The sequence below is a fragment of the Pyrgilauda ruficollis genome, unplaced genomic scaffold (assembly GCF_017590135.1).
Source record: "Pyrgilauda ruficollis isolate IOZ18807 unplaced genomic scaffold, ASM1759013v1 scaffold15, whole genome shotgun sequence".
Taxonomy (NCBI): Eukaryota; Metazoa; Chordata; class Aves; order Passeriformes; family Passeridae; genus Pyrgilauda; species Pyrgilauda ruficollis.
In genome coordinates this window covers 16,213,523-16,232,748 of record NW_024513654.1, presented here as the reverse complement: position 1 = coordinate 16,232,748, position 19,226 = coordinate 16,213,523, and the positions used below count along the sequence as shown (strand labels likewise).

Sequence of the window (19,226 nt, the reverse complement as noted above, 5' to 3'; positions counted from 1 at the left end):
CCAAAACTACAGCTTAAAAAAGTAAATCCCTGCTCAGTTCAACATAGAGCACAGCAAATTTGACTGCTGCAAATGTAAACCTGCTGCCAAGTGGTTACTAGAGCATTTACTTTCTCTGTTTTAGGAGAAGACAAAATCACCAAATGAAAATTAAAATTGGTATTAAGATGTTTTCACTGTCAACTTAAAACTTCTACTTAAAAGTATTCTGCACAGTCCTGCCTGTGCAGAGTTAGGCACATTAGTACACCTGTATCTAAACCCAAGATGTGTTTCTAGTCATCTATGAAAGAGTTGCTTGTTCCTTAATTCTGGAAAAAGAGTTATTTAGTCAATCGAAAGACACTAATTTGTGTCTGACTGACCAAAATTAAATTATGCTGAAGTGTAAATGGAGAAAACTTAACTAGCTGTTTGACATTTTATGAATGCCATTATATAATGAGATAGCTTAAATGTGAATGGGCTTTCTTCCTTTGGTCAAGTACTTAATTTTTGTGCAGGTCTAGATGGTATACTGGAAAAAATGTAGATTTTCTAGCCACAGCTGCTTGAAATTGTATGGATTTCTTAAGCACTTTCATTTATCAAATTGCTTTTTCATAAATTTCAGCAGAACATAGCACACTTCATCCATAAAACCTTAATTCCGTGTATGTCAGTAAGGAAACCAGAGTCAAACTGAGGTTCCCTTATCATAAATGGGCTGAACTAGGGATTTACTGTTTTCTGCAGCAATTAATGTGATGTTTTATAGTGTCATGTTGTAGCTATAGTTCTGTAGCTAAGACTGAGCTAAGTTCTGTAGCTAAGTTATTAATTTTTTGTATTATTTTAGACTTGGCTTAAAGTTTTTGAGATCACTGGTGCTCATGATGCCAAGAAATGAGATATGCTGAACCTAGGCATTATATTAAAAGGCTTTTGTGTTTTCTTTGTAGATGCTGCAAATAGTCTGATTAGCCCTCCTATTATTTCATATACGGATTTCTATAATTCTACACTTGATCATATTGATCTTATGGAAGAATATCACAACTGGCAATGCTATGGGAATTCTCACAGGTGAGAGGAATTACTGGTTGTTTCTTGTTGAGTGGTTCTTCAAAGCATTGTATCTATGCTTGGTATATCTATATTAAACATAGTGGATATATAGTGTCTATATATGGTATGTCTGTATAGATCCACATTAAATACTGTATTATTTTATTGTAAAAACATATTATAGCTACTACTTACTTGCTACTGGAAGGATGTGAGATTGTCTGAAATAAATCTCGTTCTGTCTTTGCAAACTAGAGAAAACATGTGAAATATGGATGATGATAATCAAGTAAGTTAATTAATTATTGGCATAGACTTCTCACTGTGTCTTGCTACAGATACATTTTAGCCTCCAGTACATTCATAGGCATTTTCCTTGCCTTCAGCAGCAGTTGGGGAAAACTTGGAGACTGTAATTTGCTCCACTGAATCAGGTATTTCAGGGTACTCTTCTGTCTGATACCTGATATTCTACTTGAGAAGGAAAAAAAGCAACTTAAACAAAGCAAACCACAAAAAAACCCAAATAAGAAAAGATAAGTATTACTAATTTCAGTTTCTAGCAGTATTTGCAAATAACAGTTTGTTCTAGTGAGTCAAGTATCACTATATACAAAGTGAAAAAACCAGCAGCTATTTGCAAATTATTGTCAGTGGAGGAATTACTTACTGAATGATAATTCACTCCTATATTCTTAAAATGAAAACAGTGTGCTAGATGGTAGAAAGAAAATATTTAATATTCTTTTCTCTTGTTAGGTTTTCTTTCTGTCAATACCCATTTATTATTTCTATAGCAGCAAAAAAAGTTATTATTCAAAGAGACTCAGAACAACAAATGATAAGTATTGCACGGGTAAGTCCCTCAATGATAAATGTTTATGTCTCATGTGTTGGTACTTTATGAGTATTTGTTAGACTGAAACTACACATGACCTGTCATTACACCTTCTAGTATTTCTGACTACCCTGAAAAAGAACTTAAACCATTTTACAATGAATAGTCTAGAACCCATTCCATGCTGGGTTCTCTGGGTATTTTTTTCTTTTTGTGTACTTAGTTTCAGGATCCTTATAGAAGGCAGTGTTTTAGAGAGTAACTTATAGTATTGACTTACTTTTTTTCCTCTTTTGAGAAACCAGCATAACATGCTAGCATGTTAAATTAACACAATGATTAAGGAAAAGAAATTCCATGAGAATTTTGAACTGTTTTGTATTTTATTCTGTGGAGGTGTGTTGTCATGGAGGACCAAGGTTCAGCTGTATCCTTTCAGGTCATGGAAGAGGTACTGCTTCTGAGCAGCCTCTTGTGTTTGGAAAAGGCATTGTCTGCCTCCCTCAGTAGTAGTCTTCTACAGGTGATACCTCTGATACCTTGTGAATAACTAATTAAAGCATAAGCCAGTTTCCAGAACCTTATGGGTATATTTTTAACAATTTGGGAAGTGTCACCTTCCTGTTAAACCTCCCAAGATGTTAGTTCAAACGTAGTGTAGAAGGTATCTACGGTAGGAAAGAAATTTTTCTCCATCTCCTGGAAAAGACTGAAGTGGTTACAGTGGCAGGGAAATGTCTTCAATACAGGATACTGAGACCTTTTTACAGTTAACAAGTGTGACACCTTTTTTTCAAATGAAGATGCTGCATGAGTGATGTTTCTTTTTCATTCAAATAGCAAAGCCTTGTGGATAAAGTCTCTCGCAGACAGAAGCCTGACATGAATATGTTATTCCTAAATGTGAAAGTGAGGAGGACACACCTTGTTAGTGATTCACTTGATGAGGTAACAAAAACATAAAATTAAATTGTGTGTTGCTGTAGAGTAGCTATTGCTAGATTTCAATTTGATAAGTCATATTTAAGTCTTTTGCACTAAGAGATTGGGAATATAACTACGTAATACTAAATAAGGGTTATTTAATTACTGTCAAAATTGTAGTACTGCAGAACAGATTGGGTTAGACATTTTGAAATTTCCTGTGCTCATACTGCTCTGTAGCTAAACCCATAACAAACATACATGCTTGCACATGGTCTGTATTTGTAATTTTTTTGTTAAAAATACAGTGCACAATTATCAATTTCTGTAGGACTTGATTCCATTATAGCAGCATGAATAATATGTGACTAATCACTAATGAGGTTGTTCTGTTCTAATTCTTTGAATATTTTTATTCTTTTCCTTCTTTATCCTATAAGAATGATTTTGGGCTTTATATTCTTAAATTCTTTTAACTAATTCTTCAGATTCTTCAATGTTATTTTTCCTTTTTTAGAAATGAAACAGATATGTCCATTAAAGTAGGCAATTCTCCAGTATCCTCTGAAACTTGCTAATTAACATTATTTAGTGAAATTTAGTTCCCTCTCTTTCTCAACATTGAGAACAGCCTGATGATACTGAATAAGTCCAGGTAGTGAAAACAGCATCAAACAAATTCTGATTACTCATGTAATAAAATGTAAGTTTAAACTTTATTTTCCTATATTAAAACCTGCCTGATTTTGCCCTTTTCTCCTAAGACAAAACAAATATAATTGAGAATATTGCTTTCTCTCAGGCATTGCCATTTTTTTAACCACACTAAAATAACCAAGAGAAAATTCAAAAGTTTTTGTAGTCAAAATACTCTCCTGTTTATTTCCAATGTTTTCTTTTACCCATTTCAGAGATGAGTACAAATGTATTATATTCATATTTTCAAATTGTTGGGGGTCAGCAGGTGGAGAGGGAAGATGTCTTACTTGTATTTCAACTTTAAAAAATTTGCAAAGGAAATCACTTCAGCTAATAAATAGCTTGTTTCAAATAACACAAATCCCTATAGTTATAAAATTTATGTAATAGGAATTTACTTGAGCAACTAACAACATGGAGATTATTTTAGCTCATGCATATCCTTGGCTGGTTTAAACACTTTCTCTGGAGCTGGACAGTAATTAATGGTTTAAAGGAAGCTTCTATAGAGACTCAGTCTGAAAGATCACTGTTAATTGTAAAAGGCTGTAATCTAATTCTTTGCAGATTTTTTATTTACCTGCATGAAATGGTGTCTCTTAGGACAAAGCAATGAAAAGAGCTTGTTACCATTGTCTAAAAAAACAGTTCTAAAAAGCAGCTGATACTTGCTGGCAGGTATCTTACACAGAACCAAATAGTGTCCAAATATTGCAAGTCATAGTTTACATCCCTTTAGATTTAGACATTTAGATTATGTCTAAGTACTTTTTTAATTTGTCATTTCCAGAAAAGGTAAAAAATTATGTAGGTCTGAAATATTCCAGACAAACTCAATTCATTATATCTAATTGCTTATTAAGCCTGTTTGTACACCACCTAATTCTTTTCAAGCCTAGAGAGTGACACCATGTGTAAAGCAGTTGATGATAGCAAGTGGCCATAATTGTCTTGCTTCTGCAATTCAGTCATTGTTTTAATATAGTTTTGACCTATTAGTAGAAAATTATGTGAATTAATTGTTTAAGTGAAGTGAGAGCAGTGGAGTAGAGGCTGAGGTGTGTTCTCTGTGGCTAGTGGTAGAGATAATATGTTAAGTTTCCTTTTTCTTCTGCCTCAACTATTTCACAATAGTTAGCAAGGAAGAAGGCAGATCTGAAAAAGAAGTTAAAAGTCACATTTGTAGGAGAAGCTGGTCTTGATATGGGCGGCCTGACAAAAGAATGGTTTCTTCTTCTGATTCGGCAGATTTTTCATCCAGATTATGGTGAGTCCTCATAATTTTTAAATAGATTGTGAGAATTTGTTCAGACACTGTATAAGCACTGCTCAGCAATAATAGTGAAGTCTTTGTATTATAAACGCTGTTTTCAGCACAAATCCGAAACATAGACTTTCTAAGAGCTTAGCTATTAGCTACAAAGGAAATTTTCTCAGCCTAAAACAGCACAATAGTTTAACAAATATTCAAGTGGAGATAATGCCAAATTTATTGGTTTGTCATTTACCATACTTCCCTGTTTCTTCACATGCTACATTTTCTCTTTCTGCCCTCAGTTGTCTTCATGTTGCTAGTTTAGGGAGGGAGTTTTTCTGGGTTTTGTCAGTAGCTGCAGTTGGGTGCTGTTACTATGCTCAGTTCTGGCAAATTACCAGCCTTGGTCTCCCATGTATCAGTGGGGATTTTTTTGGTGCTGATAGTTGCACTGAGAGTGCCTGCACATTTCTGTCACTAGGAAAGGTAGAGGTTAGGTTTTACTTGAATCTTTGTCATCATACATTCTGTTTGTGGTATCTGTGTAGTCAGTATTCTTAAAGGGGTCTGGAGTAATCTCAGAAAAGAAAGGTCCTTCAGTCAGGAGCAGGGGCAGTATAGGTGGGTGTGAGCCTGAATGAAAAAGCCTGCCTCTGCTGTTACCAGGACTAGTGAGCCTATAAGGGCATTTCATGCCCAAGGGGAAAAAAATAAGGCTTTTTGATTAAACAGGAGATTGTAAGACATGAATGAGCAGTCATAAACAAGCAGTTATATCCACTTGTTTTATAGTGATGTAGATGGATCTGGATGTGTTTTATTCACCACTCTAATGAGCTTTCCTCTGTGCATGGATATATTACTGATGACTTAGTGCATTAAAGTGTTGCCAGGATGGCTTTTAAATTGATTTACAGGGACTTGAGCATAACACCTGATAGTCTTGAGCTTTCTTGGAAGTGTTCATGTCCCTTAAAACCATGGTCCTTTATTGTTATTAGGACTACTTCTAAAGGTACAGAATTCTAAGTCATAAATGTGCCGTCATATCTGCTGAGATTACTTGTCTGTAGCCCTTTTTCCAGTAAAAAGGGGTCCGTGTGAAGACATGACATTGGTGATAGCAACCTTAAGAGGAAACAATTTATCCTGCAGACAGACAGAATTCTGTAAGTTTGACAATTCCGTTAGTAAAAAAGCTGTCAGCAGAGCTTAGTAACTGATGAGTTTGGAAACATTCAGAGTAATTTATTTTTTCACTATCTCTGGCAGGGTTCCTTACTTTAAAGTGCAAATTCTTTCATTGTTACGACTATCAGCCAAGTGTGGGAGGAGTTCAGAAATAGTCTTGTCCCTTGGAAAGGGACTGTATCCTCTACTGTCTTTAATGTTTAAGATGCAAATAACATGTCAGAAGCTTGGAAGGGAAAATATCACTGTTATTACCCTTTCCAGGTTAACTGATTCTTCAGGTTTAACTCCTGGAGTTTAAAAACTCTTAATTAAGTCAGCTGTCTGCCTGCCTGTGTGTTTCTTTATCTTGGTGTGGACAATTAACAAATGGGATTTGAAACCTATTTTGTTCCAACATCCTATGGCCTTTTAGCATGTGAACCTTGCTCTGCCTTACATGCAGCTGTTCTGTTGCTTCTGGCAATGTCTAATGGCAGTGTCTAAACCTTTTGTGATGAGCACCTTTTTCAGCTGGAGTTCAAAAGATAAATTGTTCAGGAGAGTGGGGGGAAAATGTGAAGGCAGCTTTTTGACTGTAATTTGTCATAAGAGCTAGATGTCCCTGAGAAAAGTTGGGTTTTCATTCCTTTTTTTTTTTTAAATCAAAAGGACTTAGGGTTTTTTTCATTTAAATATTATTTTTCACCAACTTTTTCTTCAAACAGAGATACAGTGAGCTATTGCATACAAGATGTGCTTAGAACTAGTCAGTGCTTTGGTTTGTACAGACCATGGCAATAATAATTAACTTGGCCCATTTAATCCCAACAAATTCAAAAAGGCCATCACATTTTACCCAGTTTACTTTTGCATTAGAAGAAGCAGGAGTGTGGATTGTGTCTTACTTCTCTAAGCAATACTTCCTAGGCATTTTAGAGCTGTTATCTGCTTTTATTTTGTAGGGTTTTACTTTCTGGCACTCTTTAAAACAGAATGTTCTGTATCTGACGCAAATAGCAGTCAAACTCCTCTATACTCATGATTTCAGTAGGATCTAGCTTGTCATTTAGACCCATGAGTGGCTTTTTTAGGGTACATGTGGTTTGGGGCTTTTTTAACTTTTCTGGTATAATTTTTTGACAGAAAATGTGAAACATATCCGTTTGCTGGTAGTGTGTGTATTAGATAAACCGTTTACAGTTTTCTATTCTAAGAAGGTAAACTTATGGTATTTGTATCATGGGATTCATGCCAGAATTTTTAGGGATTGTCATCTGCTATTGACCTAGAAAGAGAGGAGGAGGTGAGTTTACACTGCAGTAAGAAAATTTTTGGTTAGACAGTTAATATTTATGGCAGTACCAATGCTGGAGTGCAATGAAGAGACAGATTACATAGGGAAAATGCAAAATATCCATAACTGGAGGCCCTGAAAAATGTGTTGCACCAGCACGAAGCAGGGCTGGTGGGCTTGAGCCTCCTTCAGGCTTGGACTGCCCTTGGTGCTCCTTCCCAAACACCTGCCTGCAGGCTCCTGCCGTGGGTGGGAACGGGGTCCTGAGAACAAGCATGGGGATGTGGGCACCCCCAGGAGCATTCCAAGGGTTCATGGGTAAGAAAGAGGAGGCTTTGTACAAATTCTTACAAAGCTCAGTGCCTTCTTAAGGGCCATGTTGCCGTTCTGCAGGCATGTTCACCTACCACAAGGACTCGCAGTGCCATTGGTTCAGCAGCTTTAAATGTGACAACTACTCGGAATTCCGACTGGTTGGAGCCGTATCCTTTTATGTCTGCTAAAATGTTCCAAACAACAGCCGTTTGATGAGCTGGTGTGGGCATGAAATAAAGCACTGGCTCAAGCTCCTTCAAAGGTTGTATATATACCTATGTTCCATTTTAAATGTATTTTTTTGAATATCGTTCAAGCAAGTGAACTGAAAATAGGAAGAAAATGGTGGTGTGTGGGTATGTGGTACATTTTACAGTTAGAAAATGCTAAGTCAATATTCAACATGCAACTTTTTTTGTGTATAAGTTGTAATTTTAAGCCTTGGAGTTTCTTTCAGTAAACATCAATGTGCCTGTGTCCATTAATAGTTCATTCAAGTCCCCATTGAACAGTATGTGGCTTTTTGCCTTTTTATTTTACAAAATGGAAGCCTTATGCTATTTTGAGCAGTAGTTTATTTTCTAGGTTATCTGTTGTGCTTATAAATGAGGACCTCAGACAAACAATTTATGATAGTATATGCTTATAACTCCACTGAGATGATGTAATTGTGTCCATTAACTGATTGCAATTGGATAGATGGTGGTTGTAGGTCTTTTCTAACAGATCTATTCTATTCTTTTGAGAAGCTGAATTGGGATAGTTACAAATTTGTTTCATGGGATGCACTTAAATGTGCTAATGGATGAGCTGTAGTACCAGTGCAGGTATGTCTTAATGCATTTAGATTTATTTAAAAGAAACATTGCTTTATTGATCTCTCACTAGAAAATACATATTTATCTTTCTCTTCTTAATAACCATACTTTGGAAAAATTTATTGTAGAAAAGCTTGTATAGAATATTATGAAGAAGATTCTCAAGCATTCTGTCAATGTGCATCATTTGACCATGCTAACCACTGCTTAATTGTAATGAAAAACTGCATTTAAAATTGTCAGTCCAGAAAAAATGAAATCATGTACATTCCTTCTGTTTGTTGAGCATGAATCTTAAAATATTTTTTCCAAGCTACAAAAATACTACCTGTAATAAGGATGTGTCAGATTTACCCTTAACTTTTAACATATGTAGCTTATGGGACTTGCTGTATATAACAGTATCACCTTGGATATTCGTTTCCCACCTTGCTGTTACAAGAAATTATTGAGTCCTCCCATTGTTCCCTGTGATCATAACACACTTGTAGGCATCTGTGGTGTCACTTTAGATGACCTGTTTCAGATTATGCCTGTAAGTATTACATCATCTAAGAGGCAAAATTACTGATATAAAACCTGATTTATTCATATTTAATGCTTGAGTTATGAACTGTTTGAAAACAGCTGTTCTCCAGCACAGGCTGGTAACGTCTTCTCATGGAAACAGAAGATCTCTCTTTCCTAGCATAGCATGCATTTTAAAAACACAGATTTTTCCAAGATACTTTCTGTATAAAACAATGCTTCTGGCATATCTTTGCAAAGTGCATCACTTAGTTTTGTAGATTTACTAAAGAGTTTTTTACTCATATTGTAGGAATTGGCGCATGGACTAAGTGAACTTCTGTCCTATGAAGGCAATGTTGAAGAGGATTTTTACTCAACCTTTCAGGTCATTAAATGCACTACTATAAGTGATTCTCAGCCTCATCCAGTGATTTTTCCCAATGTTGGAATGGCAGTGGAGTGGCTTATTGCAGTGTGATTGCTGATTGTTTGGAACATAACTGCACGGGATCAGAGCTGGCTCCAGGAGCCGCGCTGCCTGGCACCGCTGAGTGTTCCACGCTTGGTTCCGTGGTGACACTCCAAGCTGTTGTCCCTGACAGTGTAGGTGGATCCCAGTGCTCACCACCAGGGTCACTTGGCCAGCTACTGGTGCATTTCCAGCTCTTTGCTTTCTGTCTAACCTAGAAGACAGTCAAAGTTTACTTGGTTATTTTATGCATTTTGTCCAAAAATCTCACTTTAGCAATAGCTTGTTCAAGTTTTTACATTTTTGCCTGATGTGTATAACTGCTATTTCAGTCAGGAAAGTCTTTTTCAGTTGCTCATTGTTTCAGAACACACATACGAGTTAATGAAATTTCATATTGGTGGTGCTTAGTTCCTAGGTGAACTACAGCAGAGCAAATACCTTCTTAATTGTATTTGCTGCTCCTGTGCTGTTCTTTTGTATGAAAAGCTCTATGGCTCCAGAGCCTGCAGGTCAGTTTGACATGCCACTATGTAACAGGGTCAGTTTTTGTTCTTTGAATACTAATCTTCTGAGCAATTTGAGTTGAACACTGTAATATTTAACTTGTAAAAACCTCACAACCCTCAGAATTACAGCATGTGCTGAAGAGAGGAGACATAATATAAGCTTTGGCATTGGTAAGTATATTAATTTATTTTCCAGTGCTGACCTTGACTCCTCTTTTTCTGTAGGTTTTTCAGGAAGAATTTGGTGTTATAAAATCTTACAACTTAAAGCCAAATGGAGATAAAATTCCAGTCACAAATCGGAATAGGAAAGGTAATTCTACCTATATTAACCACATATACTTTGCAGATTTAAGGTTGTCCTTTTTCTCCTTTCCATAAACCTATGCTGTCATAATAGAGTGTGAAAATGAAATGGCTGTAGTTCTTTCTGGTATGCCTACCAATTTAATGGTATCTCAAACTAAATGCATTCATTTTTCATATTCTAGAGGGCAGAACTTTAGAGGGCAGAACAAGTTATTGATTAAAATTATTATAATGTAACAAAATAATTTTTTTTTTTTAGAATATGTGCAGCTCTATGTTGATTTTCTTCTCAATAGATCGATCTACAAACAATTTGCAGCTTTCTATTATGGATTTCATAGTGTCTGTGCTTCATATGCATTACTGGTAAGAATAAATGAAACATAACTCTTCTCTTTCAAGTATTTGACAATGAGTTATCTAAATTAAATTGCACTGGGTGATTTTAGGATTTGGAAAGAATCTTGACTGATCAATAGACTTGATTAATCCAACATAAGTAGAAGAAATTAATCAGATAATCAACTATTCTCTGTAGTGTTTCATTGAAAAGTGATAAATAAAGCTCCAGAAGACAGGTTTATCACTGTGTTTTCACGGACACATCACAGGCTCTCCAGTGAAGGTTTACAATGTTTCTGTGTATTCCCTACATTTAGGAACTGCAGAGTAACTGTATCTGAGTGCTCCTGAGTGACTCCTCTGAAAACATATATTGCTTTTGGCAGGAAGAACACTCAGTGGGCTTGAGATTAATCATTCTTCTCTTTTCAGTCCTGTTTGGCTGTTGGAATGACTTCTTTAATTTTCAGCATCCCTTCTGCACTGAGAAAGAAGAGAAAGTTTCAATTTGTCTGGGATTTTCTAAATTCTAGTGAAATTGGTGAGCTGTGACACCTTGCAGCAAAGTGAGGCGTGCCCAAGCACAGGGAAGGTTCTGGAAAGACAATGAGAGTCCATTGAAATGCCATGGCATACTTACATGCAACTTGATGATGTCGTAGTAAATGAATAAGTGGCTTCTGCAGGTGTAAGTTTAATGGATGTTAAACATGGCTTATTGTTAGAAGTATTTGCTTTGCACAGCAGTGTGTACAACTGAGAGTCAAGTTCTGTCAGCCTCTGCTGCTCAGCTACCCGTGCTGGGATTGTCAATGCAAATGAAATGGAAGTTGAAATCAAAATTGATATCAAGACCCTCCCTCAGATTTCCATTTGTACAAACTTAATTTTCTTCCTGACCCATTTGTAGTCTGATCACATCGTAGGCAAGTCAGTGTAATAAATGTAAGAATGATGAAGAAACAAAGAACATAATATGCTGAAATATTGTATTTTCCTGTAATTAACTTTCTACTATATATGGCAGTAAGAGATTCTTCAAAGTGCTGAGGAATTAATTTTTCTATAATGTGTATGTATCCAAGTTAGAGACCTAGGTTGAATGATTTTCTGTTAATTTTTCTGTAATGACAAAAAATTAATCTAGTAGCATCATTTCTCATCTTTTTTAAAAAATTAAATATTTTGTCCTTGATTTTTGGCAGCTACTTCGTCCAGAGGAGGTTGAAATTCTTGTCTGTGGCAGTCCTGAACTGGACATGTCTGCTTTACAGAGAAGTACCCAATATGAGGGCTACCAAAAAACTGATCTCACTATACGGTAGGCCTGGGTTTTTATTCTAATTACTGAGTTTAAAATGTCATGGAATGTTAATCTTCCAGCAGTATTCTCTTCAAGGATAACCTGAGAATGACTGAAGTTTTAGAAACCTATTTCTAAATAAGACAAAGACACTACTAAATTGTCATAAGTAGGAAGAATTAGATCCTTAATGGTGTGTGCTTACTGAATATCCTTAAAAGATTATGACCACATTGATGTGGGGTAGTTTGAAGAGAAAAGCTCCAAATTCTGCATATGAAGTCTCAGTATTTTTATTATCCAATCTTCTAAAAATACTTTTTTTACTCAATTCTCTTTGATACTAAGGACATTTTTATTAGTGAGTAGAAGGCATTTATATTTGTATAGATAAGTGGGTTGGGGCATCATTTGGCAAGACATCATTCCAAAATTAATAAAATGTTGTACTTGTCCATTCCTTGGGAATTTAACCTTGTACATTGGAGTACTGCTGATGTCCTATAGATTGTATTAATTAAACTCTCAGAAAATGATAGTCATCATGTAGTACTTGTCATTTTATTATCATCTTCATAGTATGTTTTTATGATGTCGCATCTTGCAACTTTTCATTCTCCCTCTGCCTGGAGCATAGATACTTCTGGGATGTAGTACTTGGATTTTCTCTGGATCTTCAAAAGAAGCTGCTACATTTTGCTACAGGAAGTGATAGAGTACCTGTGGGAGGAATGGCTGATCTGAATTTCAAGATTTCAAGGAGTGAAACATCCACTAATTGGTAAGTAATGTTTTGGGTTTTTTTAATTTTTTTCATTAATTTTTTTCCCAAGAGCCCTTATTGCTCTTGAATGTCTTTTTACAGAAGAGCAAACAAATGTCCAAGGAAAAAACTGCATGAACTCCTTTAGTTTGCCTTCAAAATGTTATACCCATTTTTGATGGCATAAATTTAAAAAAAAAGGAAATTGTCTTTCCAGTAAGTGTTTACATTTGAGGCTGATAATTATTTATAGGGATTATTTACATGATTTCAATTCAAATAAATTATTTATTTAATCATTCCTAACATGACAGCTGACCTAATGAAAATGGACCTTGAGCTATCATGATTTTTTTTCTGAATTTTTTGAGTTTGATGGCATTATTTATAGCAAGCCAGTTAATATTTTTTCATTCTTAAGACTGGGGAAAGTCAGTTTAAGTAATTTGAAAGCTGTATAGAAAAACTTGCTGCTCTGGAGCTCACTGTGAAGCAGTAATTACTGGCTTTACCTAGATTTCTCAAACACTTAGAGTAATCAAAATACTTAAATGGAACTATATTTTTCAAAGTCTGAATTTTGCTGGGTTTTCTATGAAAAGCTGATCTAAAGGCACAAACATAATAAATTTTGAGGTTGTTTTAAATTTAATTTATCTCATTACTGTGATATTTCTAATGCTTTTCTCAATGAGGTAATAACTGGTTCCAGTAACATTAAAGGAACATGAAGATCAGATGAAAAATGAAGAGAAATCAGTCAACATGGAATCACTCTTCATGTTCCTTCTGTAAATTGTTCTTTTTCTTAAAAATGAGAACATGCATTTCGAAATAGTGTACATTTTAAACTGCTGTAGGTCCATGTTTTGCAAGATAATTGTTGCTGTCACACTGCCTGCAAAGGGATAAATGTAGACACCACCATCATATTGCTCACACAATAGGATCAAAGAACGTAATAGCAATAAAAATTGGCAAATTTAATAAAAGCTTCTCAACTTTCCATATTCTGAAGCCGTGACTCCAGTCCAATTAACAGATCTTTGCTGATCATTTGAAGGGCAGGGAGGGGAAAAGTAACTTGGGTTTCCAGATCTGGGGGTTTCATCCACTTTTGAGGATGTTTGCCAATGATCAAAGGCCAAGTTGGTGCCATTCAAAAGATTGAGGGAGACCTAGAGGACTTTTGAGGCATATAATAAAATATGTGTGTCCAACTCTAGTACATTTTACAGAGTGTTTTCCAAACGGCAGGTTGAGCTTCAGCTCATTGCCTTTCTCCTGTCTACCCTCCAAGTTATCAGCTGTAGGACAAGTATATATCCTCAGGTGTGTCCTCCATGTCACTTGAGAATTTAAATGCCAAGAAGTTCTGTAGCTTTTTATTACCTGTGGCTCATCAAATTAATCCATTCTAGTGAGAAAAAAAGGTTTCCAGTGTTTCAGTCAGGGATTCCTTAGCCATATCTGCAATACATATATTCAACCTCTCTTTCAGAAGAAACTTGGAACTGGAAGTGTTGGTATAGCTGAGACCAGAATTTGTGAACTGCTGTTTTTCCAGCATTTCAGTCAGTTCTTCACAGCTCCCCACTGAGGTCTGTAAGGACCTGTTTTACCAGACTGAACCCTGAGTTCTGTATCCTCACAGACACAGAACTGTGGTTCTTCTAGGTGTGTCTGTACCTACTGCAGGACCCATCTTACTTTTCCATGTTGTGGATTCTTACTATACCCAGATTTTGTGTTTAGAGAAGTTGTGTGGTACCTGGAGTTTCCAGACTCTGGAGCTTCCGAAATCTGGAAGGAGATGTTTCCAACTTGGAAAAAAAAAAAAAAAAGAAAGAAAAAGAAAGAGGGAGGAGGGAGTTGCAGGCAAACAAACTCATCTGAAGTACTTTTGACCAGCAGCGGTGTTACTTGCATTCAACAGAACTTGAACCAACATTGGGATAAATGTTCTTTTTATAGGATTTCTTATTTAAGAAATGTTTAACCAAGAATGTATAGGCAATTGGCAGCATTCTGATTCTATGGCATTATTCTTAAATGTGTTTTGCTGGGTGTTTTTTAAATTATTTTAGGTTACCTGTGGCCCATACGTGCTTCAACCAGCTTTGTCTCCCTCCTTACAAGAACAAGAAGGAACTGAAGCAAAAGTTAATAATTGGAATTTCAAATGCAGAGGGGTTTGGTCTGGAATAAGATTAAATACTCCAAGAACAGCATTTTTATGTAGCATCCACTCTCTTCTGATTGTGCCTTTAAGCTTTTCATTGTTATGTCTCTTGATACTGTGCCAGTTTTATCGCATTTAGATATTTTTTTTTAATTAAGTAGGAAGTGTATGTTTTTTTTCCTGAATGGCAATACATTTGCTGCTTGCTTTGTCACAGAAAGTAGTTTTCTTTGTACAAAAAGCTCATCTGTTTGATAAACGAAACCCAGCTAAGACAATTCCCAAGTGTTAGGTTTTTCTTAATAGCACTTTAACATTAATCATAATTCTTTACATCAAGGTATCCCACTGGGAGAAAATATACAGAATATTTCTCTATTGGTTAATCCCAGTGGCAGCAAAAATATAACATCAGCATGTAGCCTTTTTTTTCTCACAAAGGCAAATAGGAATTTTAGTCTTTATAAAATGTATGTAGTTTTATTCTTCTGGTTTTCCTGCTTGGTGAAACCAGCTGTCTAAGAAGTATGTAAATAACTGCCTGTGAAGAAATAGGGTTTTGATAGTGCCATTTACTGCTAAAAAATTATTTTTTATGAATAAGAGGTTTTAGATGTTGTATATTCAGCTTTTACACTTGACTGTACAAGAGTGTTAAAAGGTATTTTTTCAGCTTGAGGGGATTCAAGTTCAAGCTACAAGTATTAAGGAATTTGTATGTTCATTCTTAACAGCAAACTAGCCAGATCTACTGTAGCATTATAGTAAACAAAACTAGATATTTAAAATAAATTTCACATCTGGTGAAATGCTTTAGGAAGAGAATTATATCCACAACCTGTGGAAAACTGATATAGTGTATCATGGCATCTTTTTTTTGCAGCAACTTTGTTGAAAGTCTTAAATAAGCTGTGACAAAAGTGAATACAATAACTTTTCTGAAGAATGTTGCAACTTTCATTAACTTAGAGACCAGCATTTAAAAATGTTTTGTCTTTTTTCATTGCACAAACTCTGTGAAAGGCATTCTTGGTATGTCTGCTCTGAGTTAGTAAATTAGCAGCTGGGGAAGAAATGGTTCTAAAATACTGAAATAATTGTAAGTCTGGGTTTTATTCATTAAATGGAAAGAATTTATCAGCATGCAGTATAGTAGTTTTAAATATGAACAGCTACTGTGTGTTCTGTAGATTTTTCTTTCAGCTGAATAAGGCCCAGATCACTTGAGACACTTTGGCATCTAATTTGTCAGCTTTCCCCATTGACTTCTGCTGGGGCATGGATGCATATCTATCTTGTAGTGTCTGTACTCAAATACTATATTAGTCTTCTTTCTTTCTCTGTATTATTTACATACAATCAACAGATTTACTAATGATTAACAAATCTGTCTAATTCATGCTTTCAAAGCTGTTCTGGATATTCTTCAATAGCTAAGTGTAAAATTAATTTTTTTTATTTCTCCTAGAAAAGTTACTGGTGATTTTACTGTTTTATTAAGGCAGAGATAAATATTAGGATATTTTAGAATATTTGACACTATTCATAGTGCTGTCTTTGAAACCAGTAATAAAATTTCCATTGGCTTTAGCCTGGAACTATACTAGTCAGCACAAAGCGTGCTAAAAGCAGCACTGAAAAATTCTGCATTTTTACATTATATCTCCCAAATGGGGATTTTGAAATAAATTTTAACTTGCAGGATTTCACATGTTGAGAAATAAATTAAGCTTTCACTGTTGCACTGAATGAACTAGATAGCTGCAAGCAATGTTAAATTTCTAACGCCTGAATGTGATTAAGTAGGAAACCTGGAAACAAAGACCTACTGCCTTTCGTCACTTTGTAGAATTGGATTCATGAAAGGTGGGCTTATGAATAAATAGCTATACAGTTTATCTGAAAACATGGCAAATTAGCCAAAATATTTTTTTAAGGCTTAAACCTGCTTTTAATAACTATTTATCTACTATTGTTAAAATAAAAGCTTTATCTTTTCTCCTTTTCACTGAATTGCACTTTGCCTTCTGTTCAGTTTTATTTATTGAAGCTTTTTTTGAGATAATGTGTAATATTACCTCAGAATTCTAAAAACGCTATTGTATTTGCATCAGTTTTTAAATCAGATTGTCATTCAAAGACATTTTATATATTTCCTGATGTTGATAAATTAAATAGTAAATTTTGTATTTGTTAGATGAAAGCATTACACTGTATTTATGAAATAAGCCTCTGATAATTTTAAAAAATTTATTCAATGGTGTTTTGTTCTTGTGTCTTGCCCTGTAACCCAGCAAATCTTTTTTTACCTCCATCATTGTTTTGTACTGTACAAAAGAAATCTTGTTTGTATAAACTTGTTCACTACTAAGTATCTATTTTTATGTATCAGAATTGTCCAGTCATTAAATCAAATATTTCAAATGCTGACCTCACTTGTATAATTTCAGATTTCCAAAATTGGTCATAATGGGTTTAAAATTATGATCACCCTCTCTGCTTTTGGTTTATTTTTCTCTTGAGAAGTTTTCTTTACCATAACAATTCTCCTAAAACATTGCATAGCTCACTGAGAAGAAACTAAGTTCCAACAACCAAACATACACCAAGACTTATATTTCATATTTACAGTCAAAATTACAGGTGTTCTGGTGCATCCCATGGTGTAGTAATGCTGTAAAATAGCATGGATCCTCATCATGGATCCAACAACTGGGGTTGTTCCATGTGGAGAAGAGAAGGCTTTGGGGACATGCAATTGCAGCCTTCCAGTACCTGAAGGGGGCTCATGAAGAGGAGGGAGAGGGACTTTTTCTATGGGGAGATAGCTGCAGGACAAGGAGAAATGGTTTTAAACTGAAAGAAGGTAAGTTTAGATGAGATGTTGAAAGAAGTTCTTTATTCAGAGGATATAGAGGTACTGGAACAGGTTGTCCAGAGAAGTTGTGGATGCCTCTGGAAGTATTTAAGGCCAGGCTGAATGGAGCCCTGAGGAACCTGGTCTAGTGAATGGCATCCCTGCCCAGGGCCGGGGATTGGAACTGTGTGATCTCTAAGGCCCCTTCCAACCCAAACCATTCTATGACTCTGTGGTTCTAACTAAATTTTCCTTTTTTTTTTAACTACCTCAGTTGCAAGATTACTTGGAGGTGCAAAGCCACAAGCTGTTGTACGTTTTTCTGCCTAATTTGAGCACTAAAATCAGGACGGACAGGTAACAAGAACATCGAGCTTTCTCACGGACACAGGTCCTGATCACAGAACTGTTACCTTTGTACCATTCAAGTTACCTACAGATGGCAGCAAAGATGAAGATTGAAACAATTTAATTAGAGGTCAGATTTTCCTCTTAGCTAGCAGTAGATATTATAAATGCACAAAATGTTAATGTCTTAAAACTTTATATCACAAATAATCACAAATTTGCAAAGCCAGCAAATATAAATTTACTTACAGCAAACAAATATGGAGAAAGGAGAAGCAGCTTCACTTATCTAGTGCTGGGTTTTGAAAGTGTCCTCTCTTTTCATTAGAGCTCCTAATGTGGTTTTGGGACCAATGAAAGACTGCCAAAACTTCAGACAGGAGATTGGTTATACCTGATCTCTGACAGTCAATAGCCTCAAGACTGATATTTGGAAAGAGGTTAAAACACCTGGCTTGCCTAATCTTTTTTCAGCTAGGGATCAGAAGGCTAGCACCAGGGCTTCAAATTGAAATGCTGTATTTCCTTTTGATTTTTTGGCCAAAAGTGGTGAGATTCCTTCTATGCAGTAGTAGTTGGTGTTGATACTGGTTGACTTCCTTCAGAACCAAATGTTATATCCATTGTTATTCTTCATAGCTGTGATATTTAATATTGTTTTAGAGCTCCTTCTTGAAAGAATGAAAATATCTGAAAGGTCCCTCAAAGCCTCTGTTTTCATGTCCTGACTGTCAGAAAATAATAGGTTTTTTTCTTCTAGAGCCCCTAGTTGTTTTCTTCCAATAAATTTGTTTAGGTCAAGTAGTTTTTCAGTCTTTTTTTTTTTTTTTTAAGGGTCTGTACTGGTCTGTGTGCTGTTGAAGTTCCTTGCACTTTTAAATATTCGCGTGTATAAGAAAATAATGAGGTGGCCTGGTCTGCCACAGCTGTTTCACTTGTGTTAGAAATGTTCTAATTAATAGCGAAGTAGGTTTTGTTGTTAAATTAATGAGCAAAAATGGCCCCCAGTGATCTGCACCTTTCAAATTGTTAATTAAATTCTTACTGAATTATTTGAACCCCAATGCCTTTATGTAAAACACAACAGGTCAAGGAAGATGGAGAGATTTTTTTCTGATGATCTGGTGAAGCAGTTGCTCATTAGACTCTGGAAAGGTGGGAAAAGTTCACATAAGTTGGGCAAACTAAGTTCAGTTCTAGACTATTCTGCAGCACTAGAGTTAATAATAGAGTTAAGTAATACCTTTATGCATAATGAAATTATATATCAA

General features: G+C 35.5%; 1 protein-coding gene across 3 annotated transcripts in view; it reads left to right on the top strand.

Moving 5' to 3' along the window:
• The window catches only part of HECTD2 (HECT domain E3 ubiquitin protein ligase 2), a 32,988-nt gene extending 15,814 nt beyond the window's left edge, over positions 1 to 17,174 (top strand). For 2 of the 3 annotated variants that reach the window (XM_041461290.1, XM_041461292.1), the window contains 12 exons: positions 942 to 1,065; positions 1,807 to 1,903; positions 2,726 to 2,833; positions 4,643 to 4,775; positions 7,624 to 7,712; positions 8,740 to 8,898; positions 9,184 to 9,258; positions 10,077 to 10,164; positions 10,420 to 10,526; positions 11,708 to 11,823; positions 12,443 to 12,586; positions 14,656 to 17,174. In XM_041461290.1, coding sequence (XP_041317224.1) covers positions 942 to 1,065; positions 1,807 to 1,903; positions 2,726 to 2,833; positions 4,643 to 4,775; positions 7,624 to 7,712; positions 8,740 to 8,898; positions 9,184 to 9,258; positions 10,077 to 10,164; positions 10,420 to 10,526; positions 11,708 to 11,823; positions 12,443 to 12,586; positions 14,656 to 14,776 — 1,361 coding nt within the window. In that variant the 3' untranslated portion in view covers positions 14,777 to 17,174. Of the gene's footprint in view, positions 1 to 941; positions 1,066 to 1,806; positions 1,904 to 2,725; positions 2,834 to 4,642; positions 4,776 to 7,623; positions 7,713 to 8,739; positions 8,899 to 9,183; positions 9,259 to 10,076; positions 10,165 to 10,419; positions 10,527 to 11,707; positions 11,824 to 12,442; positions 12,587 to 14,655 lie in introns of those variants that run through there. The other variant, XM_041461291.1, reaches the window with a different exon arrangement.
• The last annotated feature ends 2,052 nt before the right edge of the window (positions 17,175 to 19,226 follow it).